Source organism: Scatophagus argus, chromosome 12 (assembly GCF_020382885.2).
Source record: "Scatophagus argus isolate fScaArg1 chromosome 12, fScaArg1.pri, whole genome shotgun sequence".
Classification (NCBI taxonomy): domain Eukaryota; kingdom Metazoa; phylum Chordata; class Actinopteri; family Scatophagidae; genus Scatophagus; species Scatophagus argus.
The window spans coordinates 6,349,344-6,366,799 of record NC_058504.1 but is presented as its reverse complement, the minus strand read 5'-3'; the positions used below and the strand labels follow the sequence as shown (position 1 = coordinate 6,366,799).

The following is a 17,456-nucleotide window of genomic DNA, read 5'->3' as shown; positions in this document are numbered from 1 at the left end:
AGACGTCAGGAAATAAAATACAAAATATGAATATACACTTTAAATATGAATAAAGAGTAAGAAATTGACTGAATGAGATAATTGCACATTGCACAGATAACATCCTCTTTTATCACCTGTGTCACAGGTAGGCCCAGTGTACCCAGGCTGACAGTGGCAGATGGGCTCTCCTCCTTCTGACACACGACAGTCTCCGTGTCCACAGCGCTGCCCCCTGCAGGCTGGAGGCTCCTGCCGTCGATCACAGTACTGGCCCTGGTAGCCTTCGCTGCACTTGCAACTATAGGACTGACCTTTTGGCACACACAGACCGTGAGAGCATCTGCAGTGAGGAAAGGGAAACAACAAGTTAGAGGAGATGGATATTTTTAGGGCAGATGTATGTGTTTTATTAGTGTTTGTTTTTTGAGACTGGTCACATGATTTATCAGTGTTTATTTTCTGATACTGATAAGTGACCAAGAAAGCCAACCAAGTTATGCTTCTTTGCAGATGATGAGGTTTTGGACGTGGGGCTCTCATAACTGTTAAAATATCACTTCCATTTGCAAGTGCAACTAACTGACTTTCCACAAACTTTTATGGAATACATATGTCAAAAAATATGCTCACCTATGAGCTGATGATGTGGGTTTCATGTTAATTAATTATTCATTAAAAACTGCAAGGCAATTTAGGGTTGTAGCAACAAACATTAATTTCATTTTCAAGTTTTCAATTAACAATTTCAGTTATAAGAGAAATATGTTTGATGAGTTGTACCTATTAAGTCTTTGGCATTTTTGCTAGATAAATAATTTAAGTTATTAATTAACAAAATTGGTGATGAGGCATTTTCACTGATCAACTAATAGACTGTTCAAGCTCCACTGCTTTCAAAAGGAACACACACATAGTTGGTGATGCACCAGTAGAGGAATACAAAGACTCTTTGTTTGCAGTGTAAATGCACACCTGCCACAGCTGCAGAGTTAAGTACATGCACGTTACTTTCTGTAAACCTACACACATGCATTTCTGCTCAGTCTCTGTTGCCTCGGCTTACCTGCTGTTCTGACACGGGTTGTGCGCTGTTGTCTGGTCACACAGGGCCCCGCTGCTTCCTGGAGGACAATCACATGTTACCCCTGTCTCCCCTCCCTCCCTGCATGCACCCTGAGCACACACACTGCAGGAATGACACCCCGGAAGAATGGCATCACCCTAACGACAGAACAAGAAAGAGAGAAAGCAGTGTTAGAGAAAGCAGAGTCAAAAGGCCTTGACGCCAAACAGAGAGCAGAGGGGGTGTAACCTGACCAACATTTAGATGTTGCATGAAAACCACACTCTTCAACATCACTGGGAGTCCAGTGTAAATATCACCACAAAAAAAGAGATGATGTGTTCTCTGCCACAGCTGATACCATGGCTTTGAGTTGTGACCTAAAAATGTTTCTTAGCCCAGTCAAACTGTACTGTCAGCTTGGACTGGTCTTGAACATGAAGATCCTCAGACTAAACCCACAAAAGCAAACAGCACCATGATTTCTTGTACTCAGAAACTACATTATATACAAGATGCCATTTTCGGCTTTCCTTGCCATTAGAACTACCTTTCCCCCAATCCCTTGTCGTCCTCCTCCTGCTGATCGGTAACTCAAGTCCTGAGGCTCGCCGTTGATTCGGACATTGTGGATGCAGCCGTTAAAAGTCTGAGGGGAACGTTCGGGGCCTGGTCGCAGACCTGTGGCCACCACCTGAGATGGTACGCCTGAGAAATGTACGAGAACAAGGCAGGAAGATATGGAAAAATGGGAAGAATTAGGAGAAATAAGAGTTGAGAAATTATGAAATGGTAAGAAAACAAATTAAAGTGAGGCTTACTTACTGTAATGCACTTAACTAATGTCTTGTTTCATTCTTGTAAAATAGTGTTCCAGCAGGAATACTGTATCACACTGTAGCTCTCAGTATTGGATATAATGAATTAAACATAAAGTGTCTTTATAGTACTTGAGAATTAAGGCAGACTCTTGTCTTGCCCCTATTGAGGAAGTTGAACAAAAACAGCTCCCCTCTTCATCACATCCCTTGCTACGATTTTGTGTGCATGCATGCATGCATGCATGCGTGTTGTGTGTGTGTGCGTGTGTATTTGCAAGTTGTGGGTGACTGTATTTGTACATGCCCATGCATGGAAAACATGTCACCACAACCACAAAAAGGAAACAAGAGGCAAGCAAAAGTAACATCTGTGTGTTCAGAACATGTGTCCACAAAGCTGTATTGTTGTATGTGTGTAAATGTGTGTGTGTGTGTGTGTGTGTGTGTGTGTGTGCTTGTGTGTATACCTCCTATGTAAAGTTGGGTGTTGTGGTCGACAGAGGGCTGACGTGCTAGCTTGCCCAGACTCTTTGGGGCACCGTTGTCCACCACCAGGCTCAGTGAACGGTTCTGAATCAACAGCTCAACAGTGTGGAAAAGCCCGTCATTCACCGACTCCACACTGCAACACATACACACAGAAAAAAGGAAGGAGAGATTTTCAGTATGGTTCCTATTATGATAAATTACTGCTAAATTCTACACCAGACGGGGGAATTTAGGAGGAAAAAACTTGATGGAGTAAATTGGAAATGCTAGACAAAACAAATTCCAAACGCTGTCAAGTCAAACATTTTTTTTCTTTGTTTTGTTGTGTTTGCAAATAGACCAAACTAAATGAAAAAGAAATTAGGAAAATCTGTGTTGAAATGTTATTCACTGACATAAAACAGGCTGATTACGTCCTCAGTGTAGTGTTCTTTTGGAAGGGGATTAAAATGTGCATTTGATCTAAGCCATAGTTTCGCAACATGGCAGTTAAGACCCACATACTCTGATGGGCTGGAGCCTTGGGGTGAGACTAAATTTATACGATGTAATGGCCAGTCTGATCCAATTTAGATCCTTGTGTTAAAGGAAGAGTTTCTCTTACTGGAGTGCTAATATTCTGGGGAGGAAATAAATGTTTCCGCTGAAGCGGAGCCTGCAGTGAACCATCATCATGACCTTTTGCACCATGTCTGACCCTGGGAAAAAAAGTGTGTGTGTTTGTGTGTGAATGTGTGTCTGAGATTCACCACTAAATGGTTTTTGCTGGAGAGGAGACAGACAGCTATAGAGACAGTGGTTTGGCACAGCCAAAAGAGGCAGCGAGAGTGAGAGACAGAGAGGGAAAGAGAGGTGGGTGGTGGGGTGGTAAAGTTGACTCTGCCTCCGTTCACCCAAGTTCCTTCCTTCCCTGAACCCGGAGAAAACGAGCAGAACATCAAAAACACAATAGAACAAGTGAAGCCACTCTTTCCGTTGGTGGTCTGTTTCAGACTCCCACAGTTAACATCAAGACAATACATCCCTTGTCTGCAGCCATTCATCAGCTAACTAGCTAAGGAGCCTCGAGTCAGCTTTGACTGACAGCTGTTTATACAGTGTTCACATTACAGTGATGTTACATTGACAGCCAATGGAGGCAGGCTGTGAGTTCTGGAGGCAAGCCAGTGTGACTTTTGTAGAAAGTGCTGACCATACGAAAGAGGAAAAACAAGGAGCAGAGCGGACGCAGTAACATCAGAGAACAGGAAGGTAAAGAGATAATCATGATTAAAGACGTGGAGAAAAAGATTTTGGTTATGATGGTAAAAAAAGCACATTAACCTGTTAATGGTGGGACCTTTCTTAGACCATTTTATGTTACTGGGCTTCACATCTATAGCAGTAGGTAGGTACACACAAAGAATAATCCTGCCATATTTGACTCATAATACAAAAATGCATGCAAATTAAAATCAAATGTTTGGATTAAGTTTATGACATGAAAATTCAGCTCAGAATTTTAGATGAATGCTTTGAGGGGAGAGGAATAACAAAGTCATTTATGCAATCAAACATAGCAAACAAAAAAAACCCTACTGTTTCCCTCGACATCAATCTGGTTCAGCATTTAGCTGGCGGTTTCTAAAATAAGAGCTCCCACTTCACTGTAGACCCAACAACACAGACACATACATGGTTTACATTAGGGGCCATGTAATTTAATAATGACCTCAAACAGGCCTGCTGCAACCAAGCAACATGATGGTCTGCTAGCCTGGAAGATTAGTTCTCAATCGCACTACGGTCCTTTCCTTTCTCTACTTTGTTTTCGCCCTTTCATTTTTTTCTTCTTTCGGTGCACAGCTTATCCTTCTCTAATTTCTTTTCTTTATCCACTCCCCTCCCTTCTTTTTCTTTTTCCTTCCCGATTACTCCTCATATTTTCTGTTCTCCTCTTTGCTCCCCCCCTTTCCTTCCCTTACTGTCATTTCTCCTCCTTTTCCGTTTGAAGGGCTTCCGTGCTTTTGCTGCAGGAGCACTTCATGTCCTTTTAAATTTGCTCAAGTGCTTGGAAATGTAATCACTCAGAGAGCTGAAGACATTCTCAAACTGATTTCGCATGCACGTTTGAACTTCACACACTCATTTTGCCAAACACATAGAGACTCACAGTCTAAGCTGTGAACCTGCTGTGACACCAAAGCTCCACTGGGCGGCAGTAAATGACTAATGTTCAGGGAATCCATGTTGAAGCACATGCTGTACCTGAAAGTGTGTGTGTGTGTATATGTGTGTGTGCGTGTTTATTTGATGTTTTTCATAATATTAGGATTCATCAGTTTGGCTGAATGTATGTTTTACAGAAATTCAGTGAGACATGTTTGTGTGTTTATGTTTTCTGGATGCTGTATGAGGAGAATTTCTCATTTTTGGATCAATATATATTTGTACCTGCACGCTAGCATTTGTGTGTGTGTGTGCATACTTAAGTGTGCCTTTCAGGTTCTTTGAAACTGTCCCAGCCCTGTGTATCAGCAAAAAGTTACGGATTATTATCCATTACGGATTCAAAAGAAACAAAAACACACACAGCTGTAGCAGACCTCTCTTTTACTCTCATTTTGTTCGTCCAAACCCACAAAGGACGTCAACTTCCTGTCAGTCCAGAATCAAACACGCCATGAATGAGCACATACACACACAAATGAAACTACTAAAGGAGAACTTCCTAAAGCCAAAAACTTTTCTTTTCTTTTTTTTAAAGATCTGACTGAAACAGATACAAACCCAGAAGTAATTATAGGTTATTGATTATATGTCCAAAAAAAAAAGGATTAGAAACAATCATGCAGGTCCACTCACACTGTTAAATTTAATAATGCACAGCTATCGTTTATTTAAAATGTTTGTAAATCACATTTGCATCACGTGTGTGTGTGTGTACAACTGCATGGGTGAGTGTATTCGACAGTTGTTTCAAGTTTTTGTTGGTGTGCTTCTCTCCATATGTGTTCATGCATGTGCTCTATTTGTACACCATACTTCTCATGCTTGCGTCAGTGTTGCAAGTATTCTTGAGTGTGCATGTGTGTGAGTGTGTGTCTCTATATGTGTGTCAGGCTGTGTATGTGTGTGTGTTTAGCAGCCCAGTCTGATTAAACTGATGTTCAGCAGACAGCCTTCCCAGTCCCATATTGCTGTGGTAACCTCAATTAGTCATTGCAGAGACGACAGCTGCTGAACAGCAAGCTCCTTCACTGTTTTCTTTCCCTCTTTTGTCAGCTTTCAATGATTTTTTTTTTTTTTTTTTTACATTTCAGGAGTGGATTCATAATGCTTTGATGCAGAAGTACAGGAATGAGTGCTCGTTGTTTCAGAATGTTTGAACTGCCTCTAAGCATTTTAAATCTATAATGTCACAAAGACTGTTTGTTTTGACTGAATATAAAATCATTTTGTAATACTTGTATCTAAATAGAAATGGCTAAAACGTATTATTGTGATAATTTAAGCATGTATTTATGTACACGTTGTAGCTAAAACATTTTTACACAAACCCTTTGATGTTTTTCTTATTTTAGATGCCAAACATCAGGCGTAATGGAATTTGTTGATGTGCATTGTGTGGCTACACAGTGACGGATGCATGGTGTGTATTTAGGGTAGACACAATGAAAGGAACACCTGTATGATGTTATAAGGACCAATACAAGCTATTCTGGACATGCTGACTTAATTTGGTAATACATTTGCCGTAAACGGCGTTACATTCAAAGGTGTATGCAATGTCCTCTGAGTATCTTTGGATTCTTTTTAGTTTATCTTTTGCTTTTAGCCAGTTTACATCATCCTTCTGAAATTCAACCCTTTTGCACTGTGTACTTAAAGCAAGTATAAATCTACTGTACTTTGCTCCTCTGAGGGCAGTTGGAAGTTCAAACCTTCCTTCAGAACCCAAACCGTGCCCACGGGCACTTTAACAAACCCGGATCATGGCCTGTCAGGACCTCCTTTTTTCAGGACATGATCCCTCACTGGCTTCTCCCCAACTCAAACTGCCAAATGTGCTCAGTGGAAGCTCTGCAGCCAGGAACTGAACCCTGCAGTGGTGGGAAAGTGCTGTGATCATAAAATTTGTCTGGTGGTATATTTTTTAAGCATTTTCTCATCTCTTGTTAAATAAATTGCCACAACTGGCACAAAATGAAAAAAAAAGTTTAGTATTTATTTATTTTTCAAGTGCTTTTTTATTGCTTTCTTTGTTTTTTGTCCCTCGAGCTTCAAATTATGTCTTCCCCTTTCAAACAGCTAGTCTTCTGTCTCCTCTTCTGCATCTCATCTTCTTCTGTCCATCCAACACCAAATACTAGATTAACGTGGTATTAGTAAAGGGTAGCACATTTATACACATATGCAATATTATACTTATACAATACTCCCTCCCTCTCTCTCTTCTACGCACAAACATGTAGCACTGGGCATGCATAACCATGTTCATCTGTTGCTCATGAGGGCACAGTGAAGGACTTGCCCACCTTTTCCTCTCTTTCTATATCTGTCTCTTGCTTGCCCTCCTCCACATCTCTACAAATGCAATGCTCACCCATTTGTGAACATTTCTTTTATGTTTTTTTTTCCATTTCCATTATCATTGCCTCTTTTTCAGCCTTGTATTTTTCTGTCCACCCCGCTAAAAATTCCTCCTATTTTTTGCATCCCTTGATCTCCACAGCCAAATCTGTACCTCAAAGCCAAAGTGTAACTGGTAAAACTTAGGTGTCTCATAATCTTACCATTTTACCTGCATTAGCTTTACATGCGTGTTTCTTCACCTGGCCTTGACTCGATGCGTTGCAGCTCATCATCAAACACTGGCTTGAATATAATGCCCTTCCTGGTTCTCTGGTTTCTACAAGATAACAACCTCAGGATTGCTCCGAAACCAGGGACTGGCACTGGTCCCTGGCCCTCGGTCGTACAACCGCAGTAACTGTATGGACAGTGCCATGTTCTGGATCTGCCAGAATTGCTGCGCTCAAAGTGTGGTGGTTGAATGCTTACGCCATTCTGGACAGTATCACTTGAATGGTGGAAAGATGTTCTGTTGTGCCTGCCTAGCAATGTGGTTTGAGTCAGTTTAGAGTGTAATTCCAAATGAAGACAGATAAGATAGGACAATTGCAGCGCTCAGACTCATGCAATCAAAAGATGGCACGCTAAAGGGAATACGTAGAATCTTGAGGTAAAATGATCTCTGGGCTTGGAGCTGGGCCTTGTCTTTTTCCAGACTGCTAATGCTAAACACAACATAGAGACAGTGTTTACTTAGTGCTTCGCACTGTCAGTTGGATCCTATGGATTTCTGTTTTTTTCTCCCACTTTGAGTTGCTAATTTTTCTCTCTGTCATTCTTATGTACTTTCTCCCCTTCCCACTTTCCCTCCTGTGTGACTTCCAGTTTATCATTTTCTACGTATCTCATTCAGTCTTTCCTTTTCATGCTACTGTATATTCTTTGTCTCTCTCTGTCTCTATCAGTCTGTCTTTCATTCTCTCATTCTCAGTTTTTTATGAACTCTGCCTGTCTGTCTGTCTGTCTGTCTGTCTGTCTCCCTCCCAGGCGTGTCCCATCTCAAGTTAACAAGACCAGACAAGGATAATTCCCTGACTCATTCTGTGGTTTACTTCTCCCCTTTGCTCTTCCCCCTCTTTCGCTTCATCCCTCTGTCATCCTTCACTCCACTCCCATCCATCCCACTGTTCAACTGTGTCTCACAGTCTTTTCACTTCAGCTGCTTCTATCCATCTCTTTTACCCCTCCACCTCTTGTTTTTTTCCTTTGCTTACCAACCTATTCCACCCAGTTATCTCTCATTGTGTTGTCTGCTATTTCACCCCCCCAGCATTAGTCCATCCATCTGTCTTTCTGCCTGTCTGTCTATGTCTGCCTCTCCCCTGATATCTATCTTTGTATGCGTGCATACATCCCACTGACTTTCCTCTTCCCTCTCCTGCTCAACCTTTTCAACCCAGTCTCCACCCCTCCCCATCTGTGCCAGAGTCTAATTCAATTCACCCCACCGTTTCCATTTTTTCATTTGATTCTTCCTTCCTCTCTAACCATTCGTTCCTGTTGTCCTCTTCTTGCCTTTCACAGTGTGTCATGTATTGTGAACATGAGCACACACTCTGGTTAAGGTCATATTAGGGATAAGTGGTTTCTACCCATCTGCCCACCCAGATTACAAACCCTTCTCATTCATGTGAAGAAACTAAACTGAGCGTCACCACAGAAATGGAAAATGCACAGACTGCAAATACAGAAAAGTGGACATGGTGGCAAGTTGTTGTTATGACCAACAAAACAAACGTTCTACAAAGATTTCCTTTTGGCATATATCCTCCCTGCTGAAGTCTTCCTGAGCAGTCCATGGTCTCAACTATTTCCAGGGACTCTGCTCTAGAGCCGACCCTGACCAAAAAAGTTAAATCATTTGCAATTAGACTGTGCTTACTCATAACAGTTCATGTTCATGGGCCTGTCTAGTAATATCCCGTGTACGTACAACCATGTGTTGTACCATGTGTAAACCGTGACACTATCACCTGTTAATAAGGAACCTGCTTACCTGTGGGTTCCCAAAATAGATGTAAGATTGATTAAGGCATGCAAAGACTTAATAATTTCTCTCTTGCCAGGAGTAATCTTGACAGACATGTATCAATGACAATTCACCAAAAGTCTGACTCAGCTTATATTTTCAAAGGAAATTAATGCAAGACATGTGAACTTGTCCAACAGAAATGTTAAACACTTCGAAACCAGCCAAAGCCACGTAGAAGAATTTTTTTCAATTCTCAAAGTATTCATACAAAAAATGCAAGGGTTTAAATGAATCATAACTGAGATAATCTATGCAGAAACAGTCTTGCCCTTTACAGAGTAAACTGTGGCTTCACTTTTCTTTGTAACATCTTAATTGTAAAGAATGGCTGAATATCAATCAGAATCATCTTTCTTCTCCCGAACAGAACAGTTAAAACTACAAAGCCAGGTGTCACATGCAAAGGAAACCACTGATTGAAATATATCAAAAGAATAGTAAGGAAATGAGAATGCACTAACCTCTCTCCCTCATTTCTCCTCTCTCCATCATCTTTTACTTATCGCTAACCAACCTCTCTCTCTCTCCCTTCATTCATTCAATTACACTAACATCTCTCTCTCTCTCTCTCTGCTCCTTTCCTTGATTTGCAGTTGGCATTATTACACTGACAGCTGCGATGATTCAAAAGTGGTACAAAAAGCATGTTAAATGTCTATATAATACTTGGTTATAATTACCATAAAAAGTTAGGCCATGATTAAAATGATTGGTAGCCTCTGTCTCACACCAGTGATGTTGTTGGTGCGTTTTTCAGGCTGAAGGGTTTTCATGTTCCTTTCCAGGCTGGACTTCATGGTGCAAGTGTTTGTTACATCCACCCTGAACACTTTCCATTATTTTCCGCTGAGAAAAACACTGGAAACTTTAGCTTTACTTAAACTGGCAGAGCCGTTTCCCTGCCTGCCCTGTGCAATAAACCGATCTCAGTTTGACAGCACCGCAGTTTACGAAGCTACATTCCACTATATGCTATATTCCACTGAATCCAGCTTGCTTCCACACATAAGCAAAGGAAGTTGAGAGGATAGCATCCAGTCAAATGACATGTTACCAAGTGCTTCGTATTGTTTGCATTGCTGCCTGTGCTTGCAATACAAAGTGAATGTCCCTCAGGACAACACATTTTACTGATTCTCGTATCATATGACCCTCTCACGTCTCTCTCCTTCTTTTGTCCTGCCACGGATAACGCAGACAGAGAAGCAGACAGAATCAATAGGAGCCAATCGGCACCAGACAAAGATGGACCTGAGCGCTCTCTTCTTCTCTCATGGTCTCCTGTAATGTAAAGTCAATTGTAATGTAACAGTTTTTAACTGTTTTATTTGAGCCAAATTTCACCAGAAACAATGAGTATTGTTCATAGTGGTTTGTGTGGTGAATTGGGTCAGATTCTCCCCCCAAAAAACATGATAGAGATAATTACAGCTTGTGCTATAACAAAAGCCCTGCGATTCCATTTCTGAATTATTCCTCACAGTAGTCTACAGTCCGAGAGAAGCCCATGACCCCTCAAGCTCATGAAAAGCTTTAAAGTTCTTCATGACAAACTCAAAAGAAGGAAATGAAAAAAAAAAAGTTTATCTTAAAATAGACAATTTGTTTTATTTTCTGAAAAGCCACACTGAGACTCCTGTCCTTAATAGGTTGGAGGTTTTTTTGACTGTGATAGTTTCACCTTTGACCAACAGCTGGTTTAAATGCCGATTTTGAGCTGCTATGCTGTAAAACTGCAAAAAAACCCAAAGTGGTTTCTCCCATAAGTAACTACTGAAGACCTTTTCGTGTGCTTTTCCCGGATTAGCATTGCTGTAACTATAGCTTACCATGGTGTATCCATTCCTATGAAACCGTGTGAATGTATCTGATTATATAATATCCAAGTGCTTTCACAGTCTATCCCACTGAATGAGGACTTTTGTTTCCACTGTTTGAAGTTTTACCTGGAGAGACTGTTGGTGGGTTTCATTCAGGGACAGGACTGTCTAGTCAGGATTGTAAAGGAATTTTTCTGAATTTGTGTTTGTTTATATAAGGAAGTGCTCAGACAAGGATCTGTTACTGTAAGTGTGTGTGTGTGTGTGTGTGTGTGTGAGAGAGACAGAGAGAGAGAGAAAGAATATGCTGGTGGATTTGTGTGTACACGGACAAATCAGAACTTACTGAAATGTCCTTAAAGTACCCTCATACTACCTTGAACTTCTGCAACACTTGAATCTTGTAAATCAAATTAGCTAGCTGGATTTGAATAAGTAATCTAAAATGTACGTTGATGTGAGTGAAGAAGAAACCGAATGTCAGTTTTTTCTCCATACATCTGTACGTGTGTATGTGTTTTTTATTTTCTTTCTAAGTTTAACTACCTTGAACTCTTGAATCATCTGAGCCCAATATAATGTAACTTTTGTTTGTTTGTAATTTGACAGTAATAGGTGTATTTGTGAGCCAGAGTGCATACATAAATGAAATAATAACGGTGAATGTGGGGGTTTCTTAACCTTTGTTGAAACCTAACCTTCAACATCGTATAGTGAATTTATTATAATCTCAATTCAGTGTGGACAAAAAGAGAGTGAGAGAGTACTTTACTCAGTGTGTGTGTGTATGTGTGTGGCCTACCTATACACAGTGGTGGGTGGGTAGTTGGCAATGTCATAGATGAGTCGTATGTGCCCCTGGTACAGCTCTAGTGCCAATGGGTCGTGGTCCTCCTTATACAACAAAATGCCATTGTCCTTATCTGTAGCCACCTGAGGAGACAGAGAAATTGGATAAAAAATAAAAATTATACTGATGGGTGATATACTGTGTATTATTCATCAAGGAAATTGACAAAATAACTGCTGCAATACAGAGGACATTCATAATCATATCTGTTGAGAGACTGGACAAACAAACAGTAAAGATTGGCAAGAAGTGAAGGTTAAGGTCCTTTCTTTCCTTGCTGCATTGTGAACACTTTGTTTGGCTACAAATGAACTGACCGACTGAGACGGCAAAAGATTTTTAGCTTTAACATGTGGCAAAATGCCTTAAGTGCTACTGTGCTGCACTTCTTTACTGTTCACTGATTCAGTATTGTAAAATCTACACAGCTTTAAGTTTCTCAGGCCTGGTGAAGACCATAACTGGCACTGAACGAGTTTTAAGAGCTTATGAATCTGCATATGAGAGAGAAAGCACTTGGACTTTTGATTCATGATTGTCTGTCTCACCATCACACCACTAAAAGAGCTGTATGAAAACGGGCAGAAAATGTAAATTTCACCACACACGTGCATAAAAGAGGTCGCTCGCGCCTCCCTCCCACACAGACACACTTGACATGTCACACTTGCTCGCGTGTTCTGCTAAGCGCTAACTAACAAGTGAGTGGAAATGGGGCCAAGGGGCCAAGCACTTAACACTCTTGCCTTCAATGGAGCATAGCCAAGTCAACACCTGCTAACAAGCTGCGGGAGAAAAGAGGAGCTCGAGGCAGACCGAGAAGAGAAAAGGAGGGAGAAATGTAGGAGGCAAAAGAGAGAGATTGAGAGAGAGAGAGAAAGAGTGGGGGGGTTGAAGAGAGAGAGAGAGAGAGACGTATAGAAAATTAGGTGAAGACAGAACTGGAAGTAGACTGAATGAAAAGAGAAAAATGTGCAAAAGAAAAAGAGAGAAAACGTCCAGCGATTTATGAAGTGCTGTTCATTCTCTTTTTTGCCTCTCAGTCAGGGCCTCTTGGTAGAGTTTAAACTGCCTTGGCAATGACATTGAAAGGTTCTGGCAAGAGTGCAGATGCACACACACACACACACAGATTGAAACAGGTGGTAAATATCAATTAGACTGCTCTCCATTTCTCGTTTCTCTTTCACCCACTCACACTCTCATTCCCAAAAAAGGAGGAAAATGTGTCTCAATCAGGATATAACTCTCAGGTGTACAGAATAAATATTCTGTGTGTGTGTGTGTGTGTGTGTGTGTGTGTGTCTGCACAATTGCTCGGTGTACAATGGAAAAAGAGGGTGCAGCAGATGTTTGCTTTGTCGGCGCTAAGTCATGCAGCTCTACAGGCTTGATTTGAGCAGCTCACAGCTCTGTTTCAAGCAGCTGATAAATGTTTTCCAAGTACAGCAGCAGAATGTGGCTTTTGTACTTTCAAAGTTTGACATACCTTACAGGAAACTTTATATTTCTTATTAAGAAAAGCAGGAAACATTACATTTTTTATTTAGCTTTTCTATTCTATTTCTACACCTTAAGGTCAAAGGTTGACCGTACCTGTAATGAAATATGCGCAGTGGGACGAAGCTTTGCACCTGGCAGCTCCACATAACCATCCCGACCCAGGAAGTGAACTGTGGCCATCTTGTCACATTTGTTGCCATAGAAACCTGGCATGCAGCGGCAGAGGGGCTCCCCAGCAACCACCAGGCACTGGGCGCCATTCTGGCAGTCCGACTGGTCGCACGGGCTGGTCTGCAGCAAGATCATTGGTGGAGGGTTCTCACAGAACAGCCCACTGAAGGAGGGGTAGATTAGACAGGAGATAATTTATACATGGAGCTTTAATGGGGTCGTATGCGGTGTCCGTTTCCCCTGATAAAACTTATTTGCTGCTTGTTCTGTACTTTGAGTCATTGCGTCACATTTGAACGGGTGAAGCTGGAATGTTAAGGACATAGACATGTTTTATGACATGCAATCAGATTCTGTATATCTCTACTGTGTATCTTCTTTCTCAGCATCTTTGAGCCTTTCGTAGAAATAACTCTTTTGCCCATACAGCATCCATCTTTTCTTCTGCTGTCTGTCTCCCTTTTCTGTTTCTTTCCTGCATAGCCATAACTTCCTCTGTCTTTCTCTCTCTCACTCTGTCCCTTGTGATGAATTTGTTTCTCTCATGCCAACACTTTCTGCTATAATTAACCACATGGATCTGCATCTGTTGCATACACACACACACAAACACACACACACAAACACTTGACTTGCACACAGTGGGCCCAGACAGTCAAGTGTCTGATTATGAAGGGCCATCTGTATCTCCTCCCAGTGTGGCCCTGCAGTGCGTCCTCGTGTTTGTGTCTGTTCAAGCAATTTGCAAATGATGTGTGTGTGTGTGTGTGATGATGTGTTTCTGATGAGTGACTCTCACCTGAAGCCCTGCTTACAGACGCAGGTATAGCCATTGACAGCATCCACACACTCTGCTCCGTGTTGACACTTATTCTCCAGACAATCATTATAGTCCTGCTCACAGTGCTGGCCCACGTAGCCTGGCAAACACTCACACCTAGAGTGACAGGGAAATGTGCATGAGATTACTGTGTGTATGAGTGTGTATGTGTGTGTGTGTGTGTGTGTGTGTGTGTGTGATGACAGAGGTGACAGTTTTCAGTAATTTTCTACAGCCCATGTTTTTAGAAACAAGCTTCCCACTTTAATATTCTTGGCGCCACAGATTTCTTTCACTGTTGAACAAAGATCCTTTTGGACAAGTCGGTTTTATGTAAATGCACAACAGCTCATTTAATAGGGAATAACACATTTATAAAAACTCTTCTCTTTCTCTACAAGCTGCTTGTTGTGCTGCTAAAACTATGGGCAGTAACTGCACAGTATTCAAGTAAAATTACTCAAATTAAATACATTTCATTTGATCAGAGAATAAGGCATCATACTGATGAGTAACTGTACCATTTATACTGTTGTATATATTTATACTGTATATATTTATACTTTCTATACTGTAACATTTATAACTGGCAAAAGGAACCTTGTTGTAAAATGTAAAACAAAATAAACAATAGTGCCAAAGCCTCACTGTCTGAATCTACTGATTTGATATTGAATATTGAACTTTTTGATGATTACAATATGCCGATGGGGATTAAAGGCCCTTAATAACAAACATCTGATGAAGCTGACAAGTATAAATGCTGGCTGATGGAGAAGAAGTAAGCAGAGTAGCCGTCCAAGGCTTAACAGTACAGATAAATGTGGGATAAATGTGACCGTTCTGATTCGCAAAAATGCCAGCTTTTAACTTTTTGAACTCACTGCTCCTTCCACTTTGTCGTCACCTTCAATGATGTGCGAACTCTGACCCTTTTAAGCGCTGAAATCCTGCGAAGCTGTCACTCACCTGTAACTGCGGCCAACATGGACGCACTTTGAGTCATGTTGACAGGGGTCGAAACCTTGGAGACAAGGGTCAACCACCTCCTCACACAGGTCACCTGTTGACAAAGAAAAGAGAAAAATATTTCTACCTTCTATAGTTTAGAAGGTTCGCATGTCAAGATATTTTTCAACACAAAAAAGTCAAATGGGTAACAAGGAAGCAGAGGAGCAGAAAGTCAGACCTTAGAAAAACAGAAGGAGAGGGTCAGTTTAACCTTTTCATACGTTCTCTGTCAGCTTCAAATGACAGCGGAAAAGAAAGAAAACAAGGGGTGGAAAAAGATAATAATACACGTCTGGCAAGGCCTCAGATAATGTGCAGTTGTAGTCCTCATACACTCATGAACACGCAGGGAAGAGCACTATCAGCTTTTTCTCAGAGCTGATGGAGAGAGGGGTTCATCGGCTGCACACACACTTACACACACGCTTACATGCTCAAAGGGTGAGAAGGGTTAACGGCGTCTGTAAAAGCAGTGGCTGACGTTAGTCATATGAAGGAAGAGGGGACTGAGAAAGGTCAAGTACATTTCCATCGTTCTCTGCCCGCTTTAATCTAATGATTCGCCACCCTGTCTGTCTCCACTACTCCTTTCTCGAGTCACTTTGAGACGCATGATGTTCAGAGCTACAGTGTACTCTGCTGGAAGACGACATCTGAAATCCTGCAAGTTCCAGCAAACGTATATAAGATGGTGTGATATGAAAGTAAATTGAAATGAAACTATGCTCCTCTGGACAGTCTCTTCCGCAGTTTGGACACGTAAAAGTTACAGATGCCAACATTAATTAATCAAAGTGAGATTAGCTGTGATACCTTAGTATAATTACAAATTACTGAAGATGGTAAACATGTTGGAAGTGATTTAATCATTCTCCTTTTATTTTTTCCCCACTGCTACCTTTAAAGAATGATGCTTGCAACAAAACAATAAAACAAAACAACATAAAACCATTTTTTTTTGTTTTATTTTTTTTACAAATTGTCTTTCACACAAAATTATCACGAGGGTGATTAGGTTATGTTAAAATAAAAGGTTTCGTCATATTTGTATGAGCACATTATGTATTTTTCAGTGTCAAGGTATAAATACTTAAAAAAAATACTTAAAAGGTCAAAACATTAATAAAAAATATCGACACTGCTAGCTTGGTATTTATTTGCACACATTATTAGCATGTGGAAACTGAATCATATTCTCTGGAATGAAAAGTCTTTGCGACAGGACAATTTATATTTAGCAAACCACTGGGCAGCTTGGCAGCTAATTTAACATGGATATTCTCTGTCCCGATTCCTGATGAGGTCATTGAATTTCTGATCTTCAGTGTAGCACCATCTTCAAGACAAAATGTCCCCTTCACTGACGCTTGGCTCTATGACTGAGCAAATCAAACTCTAAAGGGTGGATTTTCAGGGTCTCCAGAGAACGAACCCTCTTGAAGATTTCCTCTGTATGGCAGATATGTCAACATTGCACCCAAGAAACTGCATAACTTTATCTACAAGCTCAGTTTTTTTTTAAATGGTGGCATTCTCATTTTGGAGGCTGTATAAATCTTATATCATCTGTTTAAAAGGTCTTGCAGCCTTAAATCTTGATTTTATTTCCCCCCTCTGGCACAAATATAACCTGACAGTCCTACTTGCTGAGTTTGGAGAAAGCAGAGCAACTAGCGAAGGGCTGTCCTCTTAATGTGACACCTGATGATTACGCCTCGGTTCAATGAGCTGAGTGGAGGTTCAGAGCCAAAGGAAGCAGTTCTCTCTATGTGTGTGTGTGTGTGTAACAGCTGCATGTGGTAAGGTGGCTGGCAGTGTGAGAGGCTGCTCTATGCCAGCCATGATAATCACATAGTGAGTGTGCGGGTGAGTTTGTGTATATTTACTGCAGTGTCCAGTGTCAAAGGGGACCAGCTGTGTGTGTGTGTGTGTGTGTGTGTGTGTGTGTGTGTGTGTGTGTTTTAAAGGACACTGTCACAGATAGAAAACTTAACCTCCAAGTCAGCAGTTTGGCTTAAACTTGCTGGACTCCACCAAGTGAAGGCTTTCCCTCGCTCTCTCACTGGTTCTGACCTTTATTGGCCATTTCTTTTTCCCTTGCCATGTTTATTTTTCGCTCTCCTCCCTACTGCACACTCCGTCTTTGCCATCTCCCTCTCTCTCTCTCATTCTTCCTCTCTTCCTCTGTCCCTTCCTCCCTCCCTCTCTCTCTCTCTCTCTCTCTTCTGTGTGATTGCTCTTTCAACCTCCTGTAGGAGCAGTTTCAGGTCACTGCAGAGA

At 41.2% G+C, this 17,456-nt stretch overlaps 1 protein-coding gene across 1 annotated transcript in view; it reads right to left on the bottom strand.

Annotated features, from left to right (window-relative positions):
• slit3 (slit homolog 3 (Drosophila)) overlaps positions 1-17,456 on the bottom strand; it is a 227,626-nt gene that overhangs the window by 3,201 nt on the left and 206,969 nt on the right. The window contains exons 30-37 of the mRNA XM_046405716.1: positions 15,135-15,228; positions 14,145-14,282; positions 13,268-13,508; positions 11,624-11,754; positions 2,334-2,488; positions 1,596-1,753; positions 1,046-1,203; positions 117-322 (exon numbers count right to left, since the gene is read on the bottom strand). Coding sequence (XP_046261672.1) covers positions 117-322; positions 1,046-1,203; positions 1,596-1,753; positions 2,334-2,488; positions 11,624-11,754; positions 13,268-13,508; positions 14,145-14,282; positions 15,135-15,228 — 1,281 coding nt within the window. The remainder of the gene's footprint in view (positions 1-116; positions 323-1,045; positions 1,204-1,595; positions 1,754-2,333; positions 2,489-11,623; positions 11,755-13,267; positions 13,509-14,144; positions 14,283-15,134; positions 15,229-17,456) is intronic.